General features: G+C 40.9%; 4 protein-coding genes and 4 non-coding genes across 9 annotated transcripts; 4 read left to right on the top strand and 4 right to left on the bottom strand.

The window, feature by feature from the left end:
* The first annotated feature begins 126 nt into the window (after window positions 1-126).
* LOC108111930 (probable phospholipid-transporting ATPase IA) lies at window positions 127-22,663 on the top strand. Its single transcript, XM_017221575.2, is given in 12 exon segments — window positions 127-449; window positions 451-952; window positions 14,676-14,799; window positions 14,902-15,085; window positions 15,148-15,308; window positions 15,364-15,561; window positions 15,878-17,249; window positions 17,308-18,114; window positions 18,178-18,431; window positions 18,494-18,592; window positions 21,739-21,821; window positions 22,030-22,663. Coding segments are annotated over 12 exon segments (3,975 nt in total). The 5' UTR covers window positions 127-356; the 3' UTR covers window positions 22,128-22,663.
* On the bottom strand, window positions 2,440-3,264 carry LOC108111932 (trypsin alpha-3). Its single transcript, XM_017221588.2, has one exon. The coding sequence runs from the start codon at window positions 3,256-3,258 to the stop codon at window positions 2,479-2,481; it is 780 nt and encodes a 259-aa protein (XP_017077077.2). The 5' UTR covers window positions 3,259-3,264; the 3' UTR covers window positions 2,440-2,478.
* Window positions 3,594-4,576, bottom strand: LOC108111934. Of its 2 annotated transcripts, none has more exons than XM_041819764.1 (2): window positions 4,141-4,576; window positions 3,594-4,077 (listed from the first exon to the last, which is right to left on the bottom strand). In XM_041819764.1, exons 1-2 carry the CDS (start codon window positions 4,336-4,338, stop codon window positions 4,006-4,008), a joined length of 270 nt encoding a protein of 89 aa, XP_041675698.1. In that variant the 5' UTR covers window positions 4,339-4,576; the 3' UTR covers window positions 3,594-4,005. The 2 variants fall into 2 exon arrangements, with proteins under 2 accessions (XP_041675698.1, XP_017077080.1); XM_017221591.2 differs by having other exon boundaries at window positions 3,594-4,082; window positions 4,141-4,563.
* Trnal-caa lies at window positions 4,557-4,677 on the bottom strand. Its single transcript has 2 exons — window positions 4,640-4,677; window positions 4,557-4,601 (listed from the first exon to the last, which is right to left on the bottom strand). It is a non-coding gene; the product is annotated as a tRNA-Leu (tRNA).
* Trnai-aau lies at window positions 5,174-5,247 on the bottom strand. The gene has a single exon. It is a non-coding gene; the product is annotated as a tRNA-Ile (tRNA).
* Window positions 5,430-5,550, top strand: Trnal-caa. The gene is made up of 2 exons: window positions 5,430-5,467; window positions 5,506-5,550. It is a non-coding gene; the product is annotated as a tRNA-Leu (tRNA).
* Trnai-aau lies at window positions 5,940-6,013 on the top strand. Its single transcript has one exon. It is a non-coding gene; the product is annotated as a tRNA-Ile (tRNA).
* On the top strand, window positions 13,627-14,650 carry LOC108111933 (protein D2). The gene has a single exon (XM_017221589.2). It carries the CDS (start codon window positions 13,688-13,690, stop codon window positions 14,270-14,272), a length of 585 nt encoding a protein of 194 aa, XP_017077078.1. The 5' UTR covers window positions 13,627-13,687; the 3' UTR covers window positions 14,273-14,650.
* Window positions 22,664-22,808: the final 145 nt, after the last annotated feature.

Here is a 22,808-nt window from a genome sequence, read left to right as displayed (position 1 = left end):
TGCGTGACAAACAAACACCATTACCCCCAATTGTCAGAACTGCAATGAATTTTTGATGTATTAGCCGGAATCCAGTCCTTTAAAGTTGTTCGACTAATGGCAGCGTCTGGTTCGGCAGTTGTTCCGGTTCTCAACACCTGTCAGAGTCAAGGCCCACGAATTGGGCAGGAAAATTTTGTAAAGGAATTCGGTTTGGAGACGACCATGGAACCACCCACCAAGTCAGACATTGAAAGTCTTACATAACAAGATTGGAAAACGATTTGGTTGCCAAAAGTGCCTTGAGTGTGCCTGCTGACTTTTAATCCTGACCAAGTAGTGCCTTGGGAGAAATCCCTGATTAGAGAAGTCCACAAATGTCGGGCCACTACCAACGCCAGAGCCTAGAGCTTCGGAGTCCGGACAGTGGATCAATAGATGATCCCAATAGACGTTTGCGGAACCATTCCGGGATCTTCTGCCAGCCAGCGCCGACGGCAACAGCGTGTGGCCCAGCAGCGGCAGGATTCGTGGTTCCGACACTCAATGCCGCCGGCCATTGACCGGGATTTCGAGTCACTGGAGCACCTAACCCCAAGGGTCTCGGCAGGCCTGGATGAACAGCTGGCAGCCTCTGTCTCGCATAGTGCCCATAGTGGTGGCAGCGTGACGCTATGTGGACCTACGGATCATTCCAGCATCCACCTGAACAGTGCCAATAGTAACCTCGGCTTCATCGACTCGGACACGCCCAATGCGCCGGTGACCCCGGTCTCTGGTCTCCAGCCTCCTGCTTCAGTATCCACCTCGGTGGCAGGGACTTTGTCGTCACGTCGACGTTCGTCCAACCGCAAGGATTCCAAAGGCTCCATATTATCACGACAGAGCGGCAGGAGTAGGGTTTCTGTCCTGGCACAACGGGGTCTGCGAATGACCGCCTCATTCCTGCGAAGGAAGCGAACGGAGTACGAAGGTAAGATCCGAGTTGGGGTTGCAAACGGATTCCCAAGAATCCCTGGCATTTCATAGGCTAGTCACCATCTTTAGATGCTGCTTGTGGGTCGAAGGGCATCGGTTTTCCTGTCATCTCCGCTCTTTGTCGTTCCTCTATTTTGTCGTTTTGGATCAATACCGTTGGCGCCCCGTAGTCTGAGTCTCGGTGGAGCGAGGGTGCGGTTTTTCACTGCCAATGCCTCCCGGAGGTTTGCGGGCCAACTGCTTCATTTACTTGCAGACCATATTTTCTGATTGCCCTTTTTAATATAAGCAAACATTTTCTTCTTCGATTTTCAAGAGTTTGCTTCATTGCTCTTTTTTTAATAACGGGCTTAATTAAGTAGAATTCTGTGAATTTCTTATAGAGATCTGTCAGAGTAGAGTAAAAGGGTATATTACATTCGAAAATGAAAAATATGTAACAGTAAAAAAGTATGATAAGTATGTATGTATAAATATTATTGATCAGTATCAATAGCGAAGTCGATTAAGCCATATCAATATCTATAGATTTACCAAAGATTTTTCAAATCGGAACAAAATTTCGCTATTTATGAAGAAATGTAGGTAATAAGGCCTCAGATGGACTGTGATGTCACTATCAGTTACTCAACATGCTTTCTCTGACAATAGGTGGCGCTTTATGAATATTCACTAACAAAATTAATATTTTAAAATTGTGTAAAATAGTAACAGGTTTCTTATAACCGCGTCACTCGACTATAGTGTTTCTTTTTGTTGATTTTGAAGATGTAGTAGTTAGTGTTGGTTGTATAAGTTAGAATTATAAATTATTTACAATGGGATTTGTTAAAAAATAATATATGTAAGTGCACATTGGCGTACAAATTGAATTTTAGTTCAAGAGGGTAATTAAAAAATGTATAAATTAAACAGATTGGGTGGTAGTATGTCATTCCCAGGTAATCTCCGGTTAAAGTATTTAAAATTTATTGTTTGTTATACTTTTATGTATATTACTAAATTCTATAAAATATTTAAAGTGATTATAGAAGGTAATATTGGACTTAAAGTTTCCATTATAAACCACAAATAACACGATTTGAGTGGACATACAGCCAGAGTTTTTGTAAGACTTTAATAAATATTTACCATTTATAATTTATTACTATTTTTTAAGGAGTTATCCCAAATCCAATTTGAGAGATTTTGTGTGTCATTCCCAACCATGTCACAGATATGTCACCCGATTGTACTGGGCGTTAAGTAACTGGCTTACCATTGTGCCGTCGCCCCCTGTTACCCTACTTTTAAGGCCTCTCCTTTCCGGACAGCCAACCCCTGTGGACTGACCCAGATTGCATGTACGAGCGTCGTGGCCCACAGGAAGGGCACGTCCTGCTGCCGCATGTGTGGCATTGGGGACTGGACTCACAAGTTACTGTTGTTGAGCAGTCAAATGAGCGGAAGAAGCAGTAGAAACAAAAGCCTTGCCAGCTGCAGTTACTATTACGAATGGGTTTTTATTGCACTTAGCTTAAGCTAGACAGTCTTTTGGGCCTGGAGGACCCAATCTCGTAGTTCGGCCACATTGGCATACACTCCTGGATAATTGGCCAGAGCGCACTCCCGTCCCCAGGAGACGACGCCCACTAGTTGACCTCCGGATACCAGAGGTCCGCCAGAGTCACCCTCGCATGCATCTTTGTTCGTCGCCGCCGCACAGATCATGGTTGGCTGGATGAAGGAACCATATCCATAGATGGAACTAGCGCACTGCGTACGACCCACAATTTTGGTGTCCACATAGAGTAGCGTCCCTGAGGAGGAGCCTCCGGTGGAGGTTTTTCCCCAGCCCGAGACGCTAGCCGCTGATCCATGAGATGGTGTCGCACTTGCCATCGTGATGGCCTTGATAGTAGAGCCAAATGCAAGTTGCGATTTCAGACGCACCACTCCAATATCGTTGACCTTGGTGTCGTAGTTGTATCCCTCATGAATCTTAAATGCAACCACCTCGATGAGTACCCCTCCATAGGTTCTCTTATTGGAACCAGCTCTAATCCGGAGATTTGAGACTGTGGTCGGAGAGCCCAGACAATGGGCGGCGGTCACAATGATGTTGTTGGTGATGATTGAACCTCCGCAGAAATGAGCTCCGGAACGCTGCAGGGATACCTGCCACGGACGATCCTCAATGGAAGTGACTGTGCCGCCCACAATCCTGCCTCCTTGCGATGATTGAGGTTCCAGACCCAAGAAAACCACTGCGCCATTCGTGATGGCCAGCACGGCTAACAGAGTCACAATCTGAAGGAACATGTTAGTAGTCGAGCTCTTCTGCTTTGTGTGGCTAACTAACTGCCCTCCAGGGCCTTTTATAGCCACAAAATGGCGATTCCCAATGGGAATCGCTAGTCCGGATAAGGGAATCAAATGACACGGCTATATATCATCCATATCAATGGCTGATTGCCCGTTAGCCCATCATTCGGTCTCCAGGTGCTACCAGGATTACTGGTGCTTTAAAATGCGGCGTTGCTGTAGATTTGTTTAACGACGCGGTGAGATAGGTCAGTTGCAGAACTTAGACTTATCGCAAGAATGCTTGTTTTGACGTCCCAAATGGGTCATAATCCATCCTCGGCTCTCTCCTCCAACTGGCTGGGCATTACCAATTGTAAATATTTCAAATGCAGATTACTCCTTCCGCTCAGCACACAGAAAAAGTTGTAAATTGCATGGCCACTAGTTACGTGCTTTGAATCGAAGGCCAAAACAGTCGTAAGTGAGTGCATAGTTAGTGCTAATGCTTTTAATACGAACAAACAAAAATATAAATAAGTACATATCATGAATAACTCATTGGCCATTTGCTCCACTTGCTTGTCAACCATAGGACCATAGGACATGAGAAATGCATTAAAAGCAACAGACAGGTCAACATCCCTTAGGTTGGGAGGACACGCGTAGCCGTCTATTCCCCAATTAGGTTAAAAGTGTCACGTTCAGCTAACAACTTCTGCTGGCGGTTTCCGTTTGTTCGGTTTTGCTTTTGCAATATGGCCGTCATGATGGGTTACAGTCATAAACTGGTTTTAGTTTTTTGCGAAGCAAGTCTTCGACTCTGGGGGCATGCTTCTGCGCTAGAAAACCCAAATATCAATAGATTAATATTCAGGTGCTTGGCATTCACATACTCACCAAATCGTTGTCAGGAATCAGCTGCCTCTTCCAGCTGGTGTTATTTTCCGTATAGCAAAAATACTCCACCACCCGGTTAAATGTAACGTGCTTTCTGGACCTCGAGCACTCATTCCCGACGCCGTCATCTCTAATTGCATCTGGCCCCTCTTCCCTTAAGATTAGGATGGGCTTGAGCAATTGGTGTTCTTCTGACATGATTTTTTTTTTTTATTGGTAAAAAATATACAAACTATATTTAATCCTCTCAAGGGATATGACTTTAATGGAATAGCTGGGTTAGCTTGGTGACAACACGTTTTTGATTGTTAATTCAGAAGGCATTAAGAATTTAGAACAAGCAGTGGGAAGTTCTGTTCTATCAGCAAATATATATTCAAATATTTTGATTCGTGCTTGGGGATGAAAAAAGTATTTGTCAGAAGTGGGATTCGAACCCACGCCCTCAGAGAGGACCAGAACGCTCAAACACTTTCGTTCAGAAAGTAAGATTTCGAATCTTGAGTCTGGCGCCTTAGACCGCTCGGCCATCCTGACACTTGAAATTATTTCGGCCAAAATTCTAGTCTGAAGTATAGAAATCGGTAAAAAAAAAAGACATAAATAAGGATTTTCTTTGTTTGCCATTCTATTGTCTAAAAGCATTTTCAACTCATTGCCCAGATAAGATCGCTCAATAAACCGTTTAGCTTGATTGCCAAAGAAAATTAAGATACCCCACACGCGCAGCAGTTAGTCAGTTAAAGGGACGGGTAATTCAATCATCCTTGATGGCAAATTGAATTGACATTTCACTTAGCAGCTCTGCAAGAAATAGAGCACGTTAGATCATCCTTGTCGGCTTTTAAGTGACATCATCGCAGGATACTTGGTGTCGTAACGTGCACGGCATGAGATAACATTACTAGCCTTCCATAATTGAGCTTAGCTTATCTGAGTTTCCACAAAAAGCTTGTTGGCGCGTTGACATCAAACCTATAGCAACTTTTTAATTTTCAAAGTGCATTAAAAAAAGGAAAAAAAATTGTACTTCTGGCCCATGAGGGGATCGAACCCGCGACCTTCGCGTTATTAGCACGACGCTCTAACCAGCTGAGCTAATGGGCCACATTTAGTCCGTTGACAAATAACGTAGTTGAGTAAACACATAAAAGTTTTTTAGGGCTTGAACTTAACAGTGTCTGTTATATTATGTGCTGCCGTTATACTTCGCGTAGAATTGTTCTTTTACTGTTATACATTATGTATACACGCACATAAATTGGGTTTCGGACAGCAGAACGTCATGTGTCAGGATGGCCGAGCGGTCTAAGGCGCCAGACTCAAGATTCGAAATCTTACTTTCTGAACGAAAGTGTATGAGCGTTCTGGTCCTCTCTGAGGGCGTGGGTTCGAATCCCACTTCTGACAAAATTTTTTTGTTTTAAAAATGTCCTTTTTTTTAAGTTCCGGAATCAATTTTCATATTGATGAGTTGCCCTTCTTGCTTTCTTCTATGATTATCTTCTATCTATTATAAACAATATAATTTATGTATAGTTATATACAGAATTTGTGCTTTGAATCTTGTTGAATCATACAAAAATTGTAGGTGTAGAAATTTTGTAGCTAAGAATTATGATGTCCACTAATTATTATTATTTTTTTTTTATTAATATTGCAAAAATATAAATATTATTTTATATTAGAACTTACGGATGAATGCAATCACTGATTTTTACTGATTTCATTTTAGGATACCAAGGGGCATTATCTTAAATTTTCACCAGGAATATGCCTTTTGGCAAAGTAACACGCATGGCCCATTAGCTCAGTTGGTTAGAGCGTCGTGCTAATAACGCGAAGGTCGCGGGTTCGATCCCCTCATGGGCCAGTCTGCTTTTTATTATTTTTTTTTTTTAGCATTTACTGATCCGTAAATATGATTATTAGGCTTGGTCCTTAGACCTTTCATATCATTTGTCAGCCTGACACTTGGCCTTCTACTTCTAACATCCAGATGTGTGATAACTAATTACCAAGCGTGTTGCGTGTATATAAATCTTGATAAACCGTTAAAGGGCAGTAACAAAGGGCTAAGCTAGCCAAAATTGATTTCTTGAGCGTTTACTTCCTGCGGTCTGGCAACGTATCGCCGCACGCTAATACAGAAATCAAAATCCACCTACCACCCCACCATCAAAGCAAACACTTGATGTTTGGTTGCTCTGTTGCTTCGCCACTCAGCGCTCTCTGCTCAATATTTTTTCAGCGTTTTAGTATCTCAGTCGCTTTTCGAACCGCCGAGCAAAAAGTCGTGCCAGCGGACGGACGCTTTTTGGACCGGTTAACGAGGTCGACGTGTTGAGCCAACGCGAATTGTTACAAACAAAAGTAAATACTGGATATCGGTTTTATTTAATCTAAATTGTACGACAGACTTTAACGGTGATCTCAGTGTTGATGCACAGTCATCCGAATCACAAATCGCTTTCGGATATAAGTGACGACATTTAACTAAACCCACAAAATTAAATAAAACCCGCGACGCGAAAGGTCAAATGTAATTATCCGAGTGCCACATAGGTGGGACATTTGTTGCATGGACAACAACCACCATACAGCTTGTTTCCTATGCACGAAAATAAGTGCTACTGCGTCAATTTATCGTTTGATTTTCATATGCTATGCTATGCTACGACCAATAAAGCGTAGCAGCTGTATAATCAAATGTACAAAATGTACGGGCACAGTGAAAGAAATATGTTGGGATCTATGTATACAGAAGGAGAAATAAATAAAAAACTTTTTAATATTTTAGAATCTAAAAAGTCAACAAATAGTTGCCTAAAAATGAATATAAATTTATGAAATATGTTGGAACATCTAATTTGACACCTCAATTTCTTATGTAGGAAAATGTTTCAATGTGAAACGTAAAAATGCAGAAATATTTGACTATAATTATATTATTATGGCATTTAACATACGACTTTTAAAGCTACTCAACTATAATTAATCAGTAATATCACTTTAATCGTTAAAAAAAAGCTAAACAAATTGATAAGTTGATTCAGTTACTACCTTTTCTAGGAGGTATTTTTCTCCATGTAAAAAGAAATACAGCATGGAAAAAGTCAATTTGAAAGCGCTCTTTATTGTCATTTACTCATTGGCCATGCCATGGAAAGTCGATTCGCTTTTGCATCGCCGCTCTGCGTACCTCTCTTACTTTTACTCTCACGATCCTCTCAGTGTTAAGCGTCCCTCTTTCTGTTGTTTTGCAATTGCAATTGTTGTTAATTGTTAATTGTAAATGCTGTTCAGACCAGTTTTCTTTGCCATTTGTTGGCGTCATCGGCATTACGCTCTCTGCTTTCGACTCTTTTCCCTTTTATCGGGCATTAGCCGCATTTGCAAGTGCATGTGCTAACTAATTTTCACTGGTGAATTGCAATTAGTGCCATTGAAATCGAAGCGGTTGGCAGATCTGATCGAGATCCGTTTAGTTCTAGCCGATATGTCATCATTATATCAGTGCGCTGGGAACCAGCAGATCCACAGACTCGAAGGTAAACACTAGTGAGTCATTTCGTCACCGTTGTGACACATCCCCATCCCATCTAGTATAGTTAACAACCAGCTGATCAGTATTCGTTGCCAAAAATAAAAGCTGTTGTATAGAAAGTTTTATTTTTCTTTTAATAATTTTCGTCACTTTTGCTTTCACTTGCCAAACTCAAATTAATAAAATGATAGAAAAAACACACAAAACAAAATGTGCTAAAAATAAATGAGAATTAAAATAAGTGACTTGACAGTTTCGTCATGGTGCCCTGCATTTTCCATGCAGCTGGGAAAGTTATGGGGCTTGCATCTCCTACACTTTGACTCACCCTGTACTTATATATATAAAAAAAAGTACACAACAGTAATCTAGACTGTCATTATTACTATTTCCTTAGCTCAAGTACGGAGTAGGTGTTCCATGGAATGCGGGCATTTCGTTGGGGGGCCAACTAAGCAAACGATGACACAGTAATTTTGGTCGATTGCCAATAATTCTGTATCGATTGTCTGTGGACGCCTTTGTCGTCTTGAGGATCCCACTTTGCCTTACCCTTACCGTACCTAGCCCCCCTAAAAAATAAAAGCTATGACACTGTCGGGTGTTCTCGGTGTATTTTGTATCTGTTTACCTTTCACAGATAAGCAGCACAGATACACTTCACTGTATCTCAAACTCATTACTGCCAGGTCATAATTATCACCTCTCTATTTAGGGGAAACCATTCTCCACGCTAACTGACTGTGGTTAATACTGTTCAAGTGCAGCCCGAATGTTTAATTTAAGATCCCAGGCCTTTTGGGGGACTTACGACAGCTATATAATTAGTTTTTGTTTGGGAACAGTAAAGATTGGTTTATCCAACAGCATGCACTCCCTTTTGAAAGTCCTGTCTGTAGATGGTTTTATATTAAAAAACCACAAATAAGTAAATTTGCTTGGAATGAATCCAAAACATTTACTTATTCTTATATCTGTTTTGAGGTATTTTTAGACGCCGTCGCGGCTGGCAGAATAAAATTTAATAGCGTCGCCATATATATATTTTTTTTCCTTGCCACATATGTTTATGAGATATATCTACCCGAAACGATTTACGTCAGACTCCATAAGAGAAAAATAAGAAATAGAAATACAAAAATGCCTTGATTTTACTTTAGGTCCCAAATGCATTTGTAGCAATGCTTGTGGCTATAAATATTAAAGACTAATTTCCCTCGAAGTCCAATTGAGTATATAATTTAGTCGATTTCCTTGACCAGGTGTAATTGCGTTCGTTTTGTTTGTTGTTGTATCAAGGCCATCGGGAGTTGATTACAGGTACTTACATGTGCTCGCAGAATGCAGGGCTCATTTCCCCACAAGAAACTGGAGCAATCGATAAACCCCAGCGACCCTTTTGGCTGCAGTTGCCGCTACTCAGGAATCCCATTCCAAATCCCCACACGTGCAACGCTACCGGGAAATTCTTTGACAATCGAACTCTCCTGATGGGCGTTTTAATGACTCTGCGGGTGCCATAATTTATTTTCTTTTTGTTGTTGTTTCTCTGGGTGACCATATAGTTATGGCCGGAAAACACGTAGACAAACAAACACACATGTTTAGTGCACGCAAATTGAAAAAAAATAATAATCGCTCATCACTTGGTTAGACCACACAGCCCAAAATGGTGCTTCATTAGCCTCCCATTTCCGAGGTCGATGCTCGCTGGCTCGCACCCACGCCCACTCCGCTTTCTCCGCCCCCACCCTACTAAACATACATATTTTAATTTCTTTATGGCTGTCGTGTTTACCTGCCGGCACGAGGCGAGCTTCCTGTGGGATCTGGTCTGTTGTTTAGGGTTAATTAATCCAAAGCAAATTGCCCAGTCACTGAATCAAAGCGGGACGTATAAAAAAGATTTACAGGATATCATATATGTCAATGAAAAGATTTAAAGGATATCTCTTACTGGTAATTTCTTAGAGCTAGTTGGAATGGCTGATGGGCTAATGACAGCTAAATTACCCTTTCATCAAGTGGGCAGTAAATCAATACTAAAGCATTTGGAATGATAGTTGCAGAAAAATTTAGCTTCAGGGTTGTGCATTAATGCAATTTTTGCAAATTAAGAGAAGTTTCATTATTAACTTATGATCTACATAGACAAAGTCAGCAATAATGAAGGGTTTTACTATATCAAAGACAATACAATTATTTGGTCACGTGAGTTTTATTCAAAATATTATTCAGCAAATTGAAAACAAGATATACATATATTCCCGTATTTGTCGAGTGACATTAAATCGTAAATAAACAAATATTTGATTTAAATAAATTAGTCTGCTGAACATCACTTTTAATTAAGTATCGTGTTGATTTCCTGTGAAAAACTGTGCTGATATAAATAATAACTTAATAATGAGAACAGATGGAATGTTTTAGTACAAAAGATTAAGCTTACTTTATCACAGTTCTTTTTGTAATTCGCTTTAAACAATGAAATGACTCAAACTCTTTTAAGCTTAATAAAATTAGCGTGCATGCCTATATATAATAAAAAAGTTTACAACGATTTATAATATTATTAAGTCTCCAACTTATTCACTAGTGCATTAACGTAGCAAGCTTTTGAAAATCAAGCAGAGAAATAATTAGAATCGCCCATGTCGAATTAAAATGACAGTTAAACGCAAAATCCAAAGTGCAATAGAATTTCGCGATTGCGAAAACTCGCCTCGGTCCTTTGACTAGAGACTAGAAAACCTACTAATTGAATCGTGTCGTGTCACCGTAGATAAAATCCGGAAAGTTAAGTGGAACCGTGTGCGCGAATATTTGCCGTGCAATAAATGCTAGTCGCGGAGCCATGTTAGAATGGCGGACTCCGGAAAAAACGAGAGTGGCGGACACAACGGAGCGGTCAGCGATCGCAACCACGCCCAAAATGGGCGCAACGGACACAGTCAAGGGCGACAGCAGCGGGAGCTGCAGTTTCGGAACAATCCGACGACCGACAGCCAAGCCACCTTCAACGCCCAGAGCTTGTGGCCAAATATACAATCTTGGATTGCCGGCGGTGTCCGGCGGATGAGAAGCCAGGTGCTACGAAGGACAGCCACCACAGGTCCTGAGGTGTCTCCGACCGGTGGTGACGATAGACATTCATCCAGTTCCAGACCACAGGCTGAATTCTCTGGGAGCGAGGCTGGTGTCACTGAAACAGACGGTAGAAATCCCCATCAAAGGCTGAATGTATCATCGACCGGAGGGAGCAGATATTCCATGAAATACCTTCTTAAAAAAACCGGCATAGGAAGGAAAAAACGGAAAGGTCCTTACATATATATTTTCTTTACATTAATGCTATAACTTTCTTTTTAAGATGTCTGATTTGATTTTCTAATTTTCCTATGAGAATCAAACAAGAAATACTAAAACTAACCATTTCCAACTAGGCTGTGTATATATTCTTAAGTCATAATTTTTTTAATGGGATAAGATTACGTCTGTTCCATTAGGTTATCAAGCTGTTTATAGCTTTCTGGAGTCACCACGATGATTCCCACTGATTGCTAAAATATTTTGGGTCCGGAATATATTACAAAAGTATTAATGCATTTAAATAACAAATAGTCCAGCTGCCACTCGTAAAAATGTTTTGAAATCTTGACATGTTTTAAATAATTTTGATTACTTAACACAAAAATTTTAAAATCCTGATAACGTTTTGATAATGTGTTTCCAGGCCTAGTGATTGGCATGTCCCTATTGCGTGATATTTTTATAAATAACATATATGATTTATATATACTGTTTTTATCGTGGTATGAATAATATTTCATAGCGAATAATATGGAGAACAAAATATACTTATTTGGAAAAAACCCAGAAATTTAAATGTCGCAATAACAATACATTATGGATATTATATATCAGAAAAATATGAGTAATTCGCAAAATATTTCAAATATTGTACTTGGGGAATTTCTTGGGTATTTACTTGGTCGTATCTTTTTTTTTTAAATCCCTATTAAACCCCTATTGCGTGTTATTTATTTATAAGAAATATATGATTTATATGGTGTTATTTTTTATCGTGGTGGTAATAATATAGAGAACTCTACTTATGTGAAAAAATATATAAAGATAAATGGTTTTTTTTTTCCAAAAACTTAATTTGGAATGTTATATCTGAGTAATTTGCAAAATATTTCATATTTTGTACTACTTTACTTGAGGATTAGTTAGGGTATATCCTTGGCCGTATTATTTTCACATGCTCTCTCTTATTTAAAAGCCTTTCCTTTAAAGCGCAGACGCGCTTTCTTCGCATTCTCTTTTCAAGTTCTCTTCTCTCTAGTTTCTCACCTTTTGTTTTGCTAGCACCTTTCGCTTTCGCTTTTGCTCTTGCATTTACAAACACAACTCCCCACCGCGTGTTTCTCGTGTTCTCTTTCTCCCCAAGTGGTACGCAATGTTTTGGGTTTACTGATAATTCGCAAGCTTTATAAGCTCCTTTTGGAATGCACTCACTATACGCAGCTTTGTGGGGGGTGGAATGGGCAGAGGGTGAAGCTCAAGGGGTTTCTTTCCCAACCTGAGCACCAAACGGGTTACCCCCTTGGCCACCCCAGACCCATCCCTATTGTCCTTTCTGGGTCTTTCGAGCACGTTGATATTTTATTTCAGTCGTAGTATCGGAGCTCAGGAGAGAACACACATAGCAGTGCAAAGTGCGCCGTAAAGTGAGCTCTCTATATAAAATAATACATATGTATATAGAAACCTTTCGATAATCGTTTGTCAATCAATGTCACCGAAGCAATTTACCAATGAAATTAAATTAAAATCGAACTCTTGGAAATCAGTGAGCCACGAATATCACGTGCTTAATGTGCAGTTCAACTTAATTGCGACAAATCGATACCTGAAATACGGAAGAAATTCCAACCAGGCACGTTGCCAGGTGATGGATGTTCGAACAATCATTCGCTTAAGATGCTAGGGTAGGAATAGTGATGAATCACTCTGATTAAATGGTCAAATAGTGCTCCAAAAGGATTGTTCCTTATCCTTGCTGTGTGTATATGCAAATGTGCATGCCACAGAATCCCCCCTCTGTGGGATGGAAAATGTGTTTTCTTATACGCAGTGATTGAAAAAGGGAGCGCAGGCGCTATCCTCACATAGATACTCTTATACCGGTCTCGATTTTCACGCCCACTTGTGGCTGCTCGTTAGTCTTTTGTGTGTCCAGTAACCATCTGCCCTGCATCCTGGGGTTTCCCAAGAGGAATCAGGAGGAGTCTGCCGGTGAGAGCATTGCCTTCGTGCCCGTGGGCGATTGCGATTCTGGATCCGACGAGTTACCCGGACCCGAGGAAGAGGAAGCGGAGGAGGAAACGGTGGAGTCGGTGGTAGCGACGCCATCTGGAGATCGAGCAGGTCGTTTCCGCTTAACCGCGTTTTTTCGTCAGGCCACTATGGACTTTCGCAATGTCTACAAGGGCTATGCGCATTCGTTGGAGTCGTAAGTTTTTGGTTTAGGTTTAGGTTTAGGGGAACATTTCTCAAGCTATAGAATTAAATATTTCTTTTTATTTTTTGGTAGAAAAGCATATCAATAAGTATTTATGTATTTTGAAACTGGGAAAACTTACTGCCAAAAGCTAGAAGGTTAATTATTAGAAAAATTTAAAAACTACATTTTACAAACTAAAGATTGATTTCTTTTAGTTTTTCCCAGTGTTTTGAAATGGTTTTATTGATCAGTTTTAGTTGATCTAGTGCAACTTATAACTATTTTAAATATAGATCTTTAAACGATTGAAAAGAACAGGGTCAAACAATCAAAATATTTAAAAAGCATTTCGTATATGATGTTCTGTTAAGAACTCAGAACTCAAAATCGTAGGGGAAACTAAACTTTAGGTTAGGCAATAGCAGGCCGGGAAGCCTAGCTCCCAGCTTCCTATTACCCTTTTGTCAACCAAATTTTAAATTTCCGACACCATGCTGGTAAGCTGCCCGGTGATTTCACCGGTGAAGAAACTGGTAACTGAGCTGAGGAAACACCACGTCATCCCTCGGCTGTTGGCCTGTATGCCAACGGAGGTGATCTCTGTGCTATATCCCTGCGACATTGACATCAAACCGGGCGTTACGATAGTGATCTATGAGGTGATCAAACAGCCAATCATACGGTTTAAGGCCGAACCAGATCGTTTCTACACACTGATGATGGTCGACATGGATGTACCGATGGAGGACAAAAACACCAGTTGGCTCATCTGGCTGGTGGGCAATGTTCCGGGTTGCAATGTGGCTTTGGGTCAGACGATTGCGGCCTACGAGAACAGGCGGGGCATGACGGGTAGTAATATCCATCGAGTCGTCTTTCTGGTCTTCAAGCAGTATCTGGAATTGGACTTCGACGAGATCCTAATACCCGAGGGCGAGGAGAAGGGGCGTTCCAATTTCAATTGCCATCGTTTCGCCAGAAAGTACGCCCTGGGCAACCCGATCGCTGCCAATTTCTATCTGGTGGAATGGGTATGGCGATGGACACCAACGTTTCTGAACGAGGCAGACGAATAAAATGTATTATATAAGTTTCTTATGTTTTGATCTTTCAAAATGGGTTAATGGATGGTATTAAAATTAAAATTATTTTGATTAAATCCAAAGTTTATCTAAATTGTTTCATTATTTCTGATTAATACAATCTTCACATCATGTCATCGAAGACTTTACTGCATAATATGCTATAGGTAACCATAACTATTCATTTTCATTGATAAAGAAACCTACTAATAATATTTCATCTCCATTAAGTGCGTTTTAAATTGATTTTCCCAATCCAATGCTTCTTTCCACTTAGTTATTATATTTCAGATAATATAAACATAATTAGTCACAGTATCTAAATGCCTTGTTATTTATTTCAATTAATACCATTCTGATAGCACCTATTAACTCCCCCTTTAATGAACCATTCCAGACGATGAGGACTTCACCTCGTCCGCCGGCTACGATGCAGATGATGGGGAGAGGCGTGTCATAAACCTAAATGGGCCACAGCCCACTAAGTACTGTAATAATCGCATAACGACGGCAAAATATAGGTGAGTGGGAGGTGCCAACCATTTATCACCTATCAATTATCATGACCTAATTGGATGGATTAGACTCGAAAATAACTAACAATTTATCTCGTTTGCATGCAGTTTCATCAGCTTTTTGCCAGCGTTCCTGTTCGAGCAGTTTAGGCGGTATTCCAACTGCTTTTTTCTGCTAATTGCCATGCTGCAACAAATCCCGGAGGTGTCGCCTACGGGTCGTTACACCACGCTAGTGCCACTGATGTTCATCCTCTCGGTGAGCGCCATCAAGGAGATAATCGAGGATATTGTAAGTCCATAAGAGTACAGGCAACTAGACTTCCCAGATTTATATATATTCTCTATTTGTAGAAACGACATCGTGCGGATAATGAGATCAATCATAGATTAATCGAACGCCTGGATAGCGGCTCCTGGAGCACAGTTCGCTGGTCGGAGCTGAGTGTGGGCGATATCATAAAAGTGGGAATTAATAGCTTCTTCCCCGCCGATCTGATACTCCTCTCGTCCAGGTGCGTTCTTAATATAACCCCAATCAGCTGATATTGACTTTGGGTTCGCCCACAGTGAACCCCAGGCCATGTGCTTCATAGAGACGGCCAATTTAGATGGCGAGACCAACCTGAAGATCCGACAGGCCCTTCCAGCCACCGCTGAACTGCTGGAAACGAAGGATCTGCAGCGTTTAGAGGGTAGGATCGAGTGTGAACTGCCCAATAGGCATTTATACGAGTTCAATGGTGTGCTTAAGGAGACCGGAAAGCCGTGAGTAATTAATGTATAAATAGCGGATAATGAAATAGTTAAATAAACACAAGACAAAACAAACTAATTGTACATCATGTAAACACAGAAAGATAATCATTTCGAAACTTATTTTAAGAATGCTGCACCATTTTCGAGATTCAATTTTTCAAAAGAGTGCAAAAATAAGTTTTAATGGGTTTTGGCTTGAAAATAAAACTATAAACTATAATATATGAACTATAAAACTACTTAAACCAAATTAACCTAATATTAACTTTAAATAAAAATCATATTTAAATATATATTTATTTTCCCAAACCTCTTTATATTTCAGACCCGCTGCATTGGGCAATGATCAGGTGCTGCAACGTGGTGCCATTCTCCGGAATACGGCTTGGGTGTTCGGAATAGTCGTTTACTCCGGCCAAGAGACAAAGCTAATGAAGAACTCTACCTCGGCGCCACTGAAGCGTTCCACCGTGGACAAGTTGACTAACACCCAGATCCTCATGCTCTTCATGATCCTCATATCGCTGTGCATTGTCAGCGGTCTGTTCAACCTGTTCTGGACGCGAGAGCACTCGGAAACGGACTGGTACCTGGGCCTCACTGACTTCAAGACCAAGAGCCTTGGCTACAATCTGCTGACCTTCTTCATCCTCTATAACAACCTGATCCCCATCTCACTACAGGTGACCCTTGAGCTAGTGCGTTTCCTGCAGGCCATCTTCATCAACTACGACATCGAGATGTATCATGAGCAATCCAACACACCGGCTATGGCCCGAACCTCGAACCTGAACGAGGAGCTGGGCATGGTTAAGTACATATTCTCGGACAAGACGGGCACTCTAACGCAGAACGTAATGGAGTTCAAGAAATGCTCCATTGCTGGATATGTCTACACACCAGAGCGGACGCCGGAGGAGTCACAGCTGGTGCAGAATATCCTCAGTCGCCATCAGACGTCTGCCGTGATCGAGGAGTTCCTGGAGCTGTTGTCTGTGTGCCATACAGTGATCCCTGAGCGGAAGGAAAACGACGATATAATCTACCATGCAGCTAGTCCGGATGAGCGGGCGCTGGTAGAAGGTGCTCAGAGATTTGGCTACATCTTCGACACGAGAACCCCGAAGTACGTGGAGATCAATGCACTGGGCGTACGGAAGAGATACGAGGTGCTGAACGTACTGGAGTTCACATCGTCGCGCAAGCGCATGTCACTAATTGTTCGGACTCCGGATAACAAGATCAAGTTATTCTGCAAGGGAGCGGATACGGTCATCTACGAGAGGTTGGCTCCCCAGGGGCAAGCCTTCCGAGAACAGACGTTGCGTCATTTGGAGGAGTTTGCCTCGGATGGTTTGAGGACCCTTTGCTTGGCGGTGGCCGACATTCGGCCGGATGTGTACCAAGAGTGGAGCCAGACCTTCGACAAAGCCTCGGTGGCTCTGCAGAATCGGGAGAGTAAACTGGAAGATGCGGCCAATCTGATTGAAAACAATCTCCGCCTGCTAGGCGCTACAGCCATTGAGGATCGCCTGCAGGATGGTGTGCCCGAAACGATTGCTGCCCTTCTGGATGCCGGTATCTATATCTGGGTTCTTACTGGCGACAAGCAAGAGACCGCCATCAATATTGGTTACTCCTGTCGCCTCATTAACCACTCAATGGAAATCATTGTCCTCAATGAGGAGAGTCTTGATGTAGGTTGAATTTAATAATATTTTATAAGTCACTTATTAAAAATGGGCATTATTCCAGGCCACCCGCGAAGATATCCATCGTCACTATGGAGGTTTTAAGAGTACATCGGCGAAGGATGCAAATGTGGCACTAGTCATCGATGGAACCACCTTAAAGTACGCCCTTAGCTGTGATCTGCGCAATGATTTCCAGGATCTGTGCCTTCTATGCCGCGTGGTCATCTGCTGTCGGGTTTCCCCAATGCAGAAGGCTGAGGTGGTCGAGATGGTTACCCAGAGTACGAATGCGGTGACCCTGGCCATTGGTGATGGTGCCAACGACGTGGCCATGATCCAGAAGGCAAATGTGGGTATTGGTATATCTGGAGTAGAAGGTCTGCAGGCGGCCTGCGCCTCGGACTACTCTATTGCCCAGTTTCGTTATTTGCAACGCTTGTTGTTAGTCCACGGTGCTTGGAACTATGCTCGGATATCCAAGCTGATCTTGTATAGCTTCTACAAGAACGTGTGCCTGTACGTGATCGAGCTATGGTTTGCCATTTATTCCGGCTGGTCAGGTCAAATCATCTTCGAACGCTGGACCATCGGCCTGTATAATGTTCTCTTTACGGCTATGCCCCCGTTTGCCATGGGACTCTTCGAGAAATTCTGCACTGCAGATACGATGCTTCGGTACCCGATGCTTTACAAAACATCGCAGAACGCGAAGCTCTTCAATGTGAAGGTGTTCTGGATCTGGATATTCAATGCCCTGCTACACTCCGTGTTTCTCTTCTGGCTGCCATTGGCGGCCTACTCGAATGAGGCGATATGGGGTGATGGCAAGACCAGTGATTATCTGTTTATGGGCAATCTAGTGTACACGGTGGGGATCTTTATAGGCTTTCTTCCATTTATATTTAGTAATGAAAATTCTTTGCGTTTCTAGTATGTCATTGTAACAGTTTGCCTGAAGGCTGGACTTATTACTAATTCATGGACTTGGCTAACTCATCTAGCCATTTGGGGCTCGATAGCTATGTGGTTCATGTTCCTGTTGATCTATAGCCATGTGTGGCCAACGTTCAAGTTTGCTAGCAACTTCCGCGGCATGGACATCCAGTTGCTATCGTCGCCCGTATTCTACTTCTGCTTGATACTGGTGCCCATAACCACGCTGCTGATCGATGTGATCTGTAAACTGTGAGTAAATATGTGTATAGATTACTAAATATTTACTTATATTATTTTTACTTTTATTAAAGAATACATAATACTGTGTTTAAGACACTAACGGAGGCTGTTCGCGAGACCGAGATCCGACGCAGCGACATCTCCGAAGTGATGAACGAACCGCGATCTTCGTAAGTATCGAAGCAATCGCCTTCCAGACCCCGTAGTCACGCTTTACCTCCGGGCCGGAGGGTCCCTCAACATACATACTTCCATATGTATTTAGTTTTTGTTTTTGTCTAAAAACAAATCCAAACTATACTTTCAATTTGAATTGTTGCGCATTTGCTGAATATTAACTAGACCCCTAAGACGTTGATATATATCTATCTATCTGCAACCCGATCCTACCAAAACCCCAAACAAGGCTGATTCAACATATGTGCCTGCACTTAGTATCCCGCTTCTTGTAGTTCTTTGCACCAATATCTCGATACCTACTTTAGTTATTATTTAGCGTTTGTTTGGGTCATAAATGCATATACTAAATCAAAATCATTCCGTTATCGCACTGCCACCTCCTCGAATTGTGTTTGTTCAACTTTCGATGTATGTTAGTGTTTATTGCGTAAAAGCTGAAGTATCTACCTTAATATTGGCCACCGAAAATTGCTCCAAACACACTCAGAAATACTAAATGGAAATCAATAAATGTTAATCTGTTTTATAAGGAAAGAACAGAATACAGACAAGTTAAACTGACATAGAATTAGCGGATAAATGTGTAAATAGCTTTAGAGTTTAGAGTATGATAAGTTGTTAGACACTCTTATTCTTCTCGTCATGTGTTATCCACTCACAGTGTTAATTCATATGTAAACATATTAATCGCATATTATAAACAAAGCACAACTAGATGATGTTAATTAAGATTTAAACCATCAACTTTAGAACTAAATGTTATGTATTGACCCTAGTGTGATACGCATTTTGTAGACCTTATAGAGCAATTTTGAATGCAATTAAAATTTAATTTGAATATTATATATCAAATTGGCTGTGTTGAGGTAATAAAGATCGGCGCATTTAAAGAAACAAACACAATTTAATTGAGTTAAGACAAAACAACAGCCTGCATCATTCAGATTCAGATTCCGATTCACCATGAGCAAGTATCTAATGAATTGAAACAACTCCCTAAAATGTAATCTCTCTGTCTTCCTTTATACCCCCCATCAATTCCTGACGACGATGATTGATCCCCCTGTATCCCAAATCCATGCATTCAATCGATCCATATTCAAAACCCATTCAAAATCCCTGCACCCATGCGACGCATTAGTGACTCTGGTTTCGGCTACGCCCTCGGCAAGTTAATTCGATCCAGCCATGCCCTGCTCTCTAGCGACCGTGATCGCGGCGCCTCAGTGAAATCGCGTTCAAGCGTCCAATCGAATCTGCGGGTGGAGAATCTGGAGCTAGAGGTGGACACGGAGCAGCATCAGCGGAGCAGGCAACGGCAAAAGTGGCGAGGAGGTCAGCAGCTAACCTTTGTGGCTGACCGAAGTGCCAGGAACAGCGCCACATCACCCACCACAGCCACTCTGCACATGTGAGGGGGAATTCCCAGGCAACGAAGGCAAAGCAAATCGAATTATTTTTCTAGTTGTAAATTGTATCTAAGATAAGTGTGTGTGTGTATTATATATATAGTATTTAATTTGCATTCCAAATGGGACTATTTCCCATTTAATCGCATCTAGTACCTCTTAAGAACTGTCGAATTCATATCATATTTCCATGATTTATATGTTAGCGCTTGGAGAGCGGATTCTTTATACATCATACACACTGTACCATATGTGCTAACAAAACTATTTGCCAACTGTGATAGTGTCTAAGGAGTAGCCAAGGTGGTTAGGCACCTAGGATAGGCCATTAATCAGGGAATGTTATTTTGCCCGTCGTATTATTATCATTCTCAAGACAAGCTGAGTTACTTTACGTATTTGATAATCGTATCTATATATGTTAGTTGGTCAAAGTAAAAATTATATTTTTAAGAAACTTGTCAGGTTGTAAAAAGAATCAAAAAACAAAAAACGAAAAGTTAACGAACCCAGTCACGAATGTTCCGTTCGATCATACTAAACAATCTATGATTAACCAACCGAAAAAACATACTCATCCCAACGTTATTGGAATGTGATGGTAACCAGATAACCAGATAACCCAGTTTCCCCGATGATATGTATGTATCAGTTTTGAATATACATATGTACTCGTATCCCGCACTGTCTACCCCAGCTCGCATGCAACTTAATTCGGCCATATGATATATATATGGTATATAACTATGACTATATAACTATATATCTCTATGGCTGCTGATTGTTTTAATCCGATCTGAATATGATCCGATCTGCTCTGCACTTATGTTGTATGTTATGTACTTATGTTTTATTTTGTATTACTTGATGACAACCAAACACACCCAACAAAGCAACTTAACCAATCACACACCCAACACCTACTCGCAGAACCCAAACACACCCAACAAATACGTCCAACAATATATATATATAATTTAATAAAAGTCAAAAAGTCAACAGCAAAATTTTGAAAAATGTTTATTTGAAATTTCTCTGAACGTTTTCTGCGTTAATCTCTGTGTGTGCGCAGTACCATGTATGCCTTGGGATCGATAATTCGGTGTAAGTAAATCGTAGATGAAGCTGAAAAATCATAACTACTCTCACACACACCCATAACACTACACATCCACACACACAACACCCACTTATCACCCAGTCACCTCACAGGGTACTTTAGTTTACTACAGGGTGTGCCGCTTTCTCAAAAAGGGAGATATATATGGTTAGTTAGGACCTAAAACTTGTAAAACCCCAACACTATGATACGAACCTTATGATTTTTGTAGCGTCAAAGAATCGTTCTAATTTTTATCTTCAGAATCGCATCGTATATTCCTTTTATTTGTGAACCTTAAAGTATGTAGGCTCTACCAACCATTTAATTATGTATTTTGCATGCCCCTTCAATTTGGTACACACCTGTACACCCCTCGTTAATCATCCTGATCCTTTATTATAATCGTACATATGTATGCTCCTCTCTCTGCAAAAAGTCCCAGAAACTCTACACTTCGTAGAATTCGGTTTGATTGACCTTGTAACTGCAAGAACTGTGTAAAGTGCTAACAATTCAAAATGGAAAACCTACCTCGAAATTAACATTTTAAGCGTCCAATCTAACTTACGAATTTGAAATCCTTTACTAAATCATAATCCGAACCGCTCAAAAATTAACCCAACAGATTAACGGAAACGGCCCGGCTGCTACGTAATGTCTTTATCCGTCGTGCCAACACAAGAGTCGAAACGGATCTCGAGCTATCGCGTGAGTACTCAGTTCCAGGAAGCCACTAGTGGTAGGATTCCTCCAGCAGTAGGTCCGCATCCTGGGGGTTTGGGGTTTATGTCACTCTTTTAGAGGGCGACCTAATGAGACACTGGGAATACACAGCCACACTTTACAGATTCCACACATAACATCTTTGCCTAAAATGTATATTTAAGATTGTAACTCATATGATGTACTTTCCCAGATGGCTATGCATTTTCCCAGGAGGAGGGCGGAGCTGTGCCGCAGTCAATCATTATACGTTCTTATGATACAAATCTGCCAAAGCCCGAGGGAAACTAAACCGGAAGTTGCTGGCCGTTACGGATCTAACGGAGCACATGTGTATATAGGAAAAACCCGCTAAGAACAACGTTCAACATTTAGATTTCTATATTGGTATTTAGAATTCAACAAATCAGAGCACATTTCTGGTAGGCCAAAATAGCAGAAACCCATCACATTTATTCTCTATGTGTCTTACGCTTGCAGTAATCCGAACATATTTCTTAGAAGCCACACATATAAGTTTATCTAACTTTGCTGTTATTTATTTTTTAAGATCGCGAAACTAAAAAAAAGGAAACATAACACATATTTAAGAGGCTAAAGTTCGGTTTTTTTTTCGTATCTGTCCATGGCGCTGCTTTGTGATACGGATACAGACTTGCATTCTTTTTTAAAGTGTATCTCTAAGTAAACTGTAAACATTTGTACCTACATATATGCATTACATAATTGTGAATTTCAAAAACAAACTTATTGATGTCGGCTAAGACTCTGTATTTTTCGGTCACCGAACCGATGATATTCAAAGAAAATAAATCATATTTCTCGTACTTGATTGTAGTTTTTTATTACGAGGTTGTAATTAAAATTTTATTTACAACTTTATTTAACTTTTTTTTTAGTAAAAGAACGGTTTGTTAAAATGAACAATCAATTTTTGAATTTTCGGTTGGCGCCAACTCGCATTTAACATTT

The sequence above is a fragment of the Drosophila eugracilis genome, unplaced genomic scaffold (assembly GCF_018153835.1).
Source record: "Drosophila eugracilis isolate 14026-0451.02 unplaced genomic scaffold, ASM1815383v1 contig_90, whole genome shotgun sequence".
NCBI classification, from domain to species: domain Eukaryota; kingdom Metazoa; phylum Arthropoda; class Insecta; order Diptera; family Drosophilidae; genus Drosophila; species Drosophila eugracilis.
The sequence above is the reverse complement of the archived record's forward strand: the minus strand, read 5'-3'. Positions and strand labels throughout refer to the sequence as shown.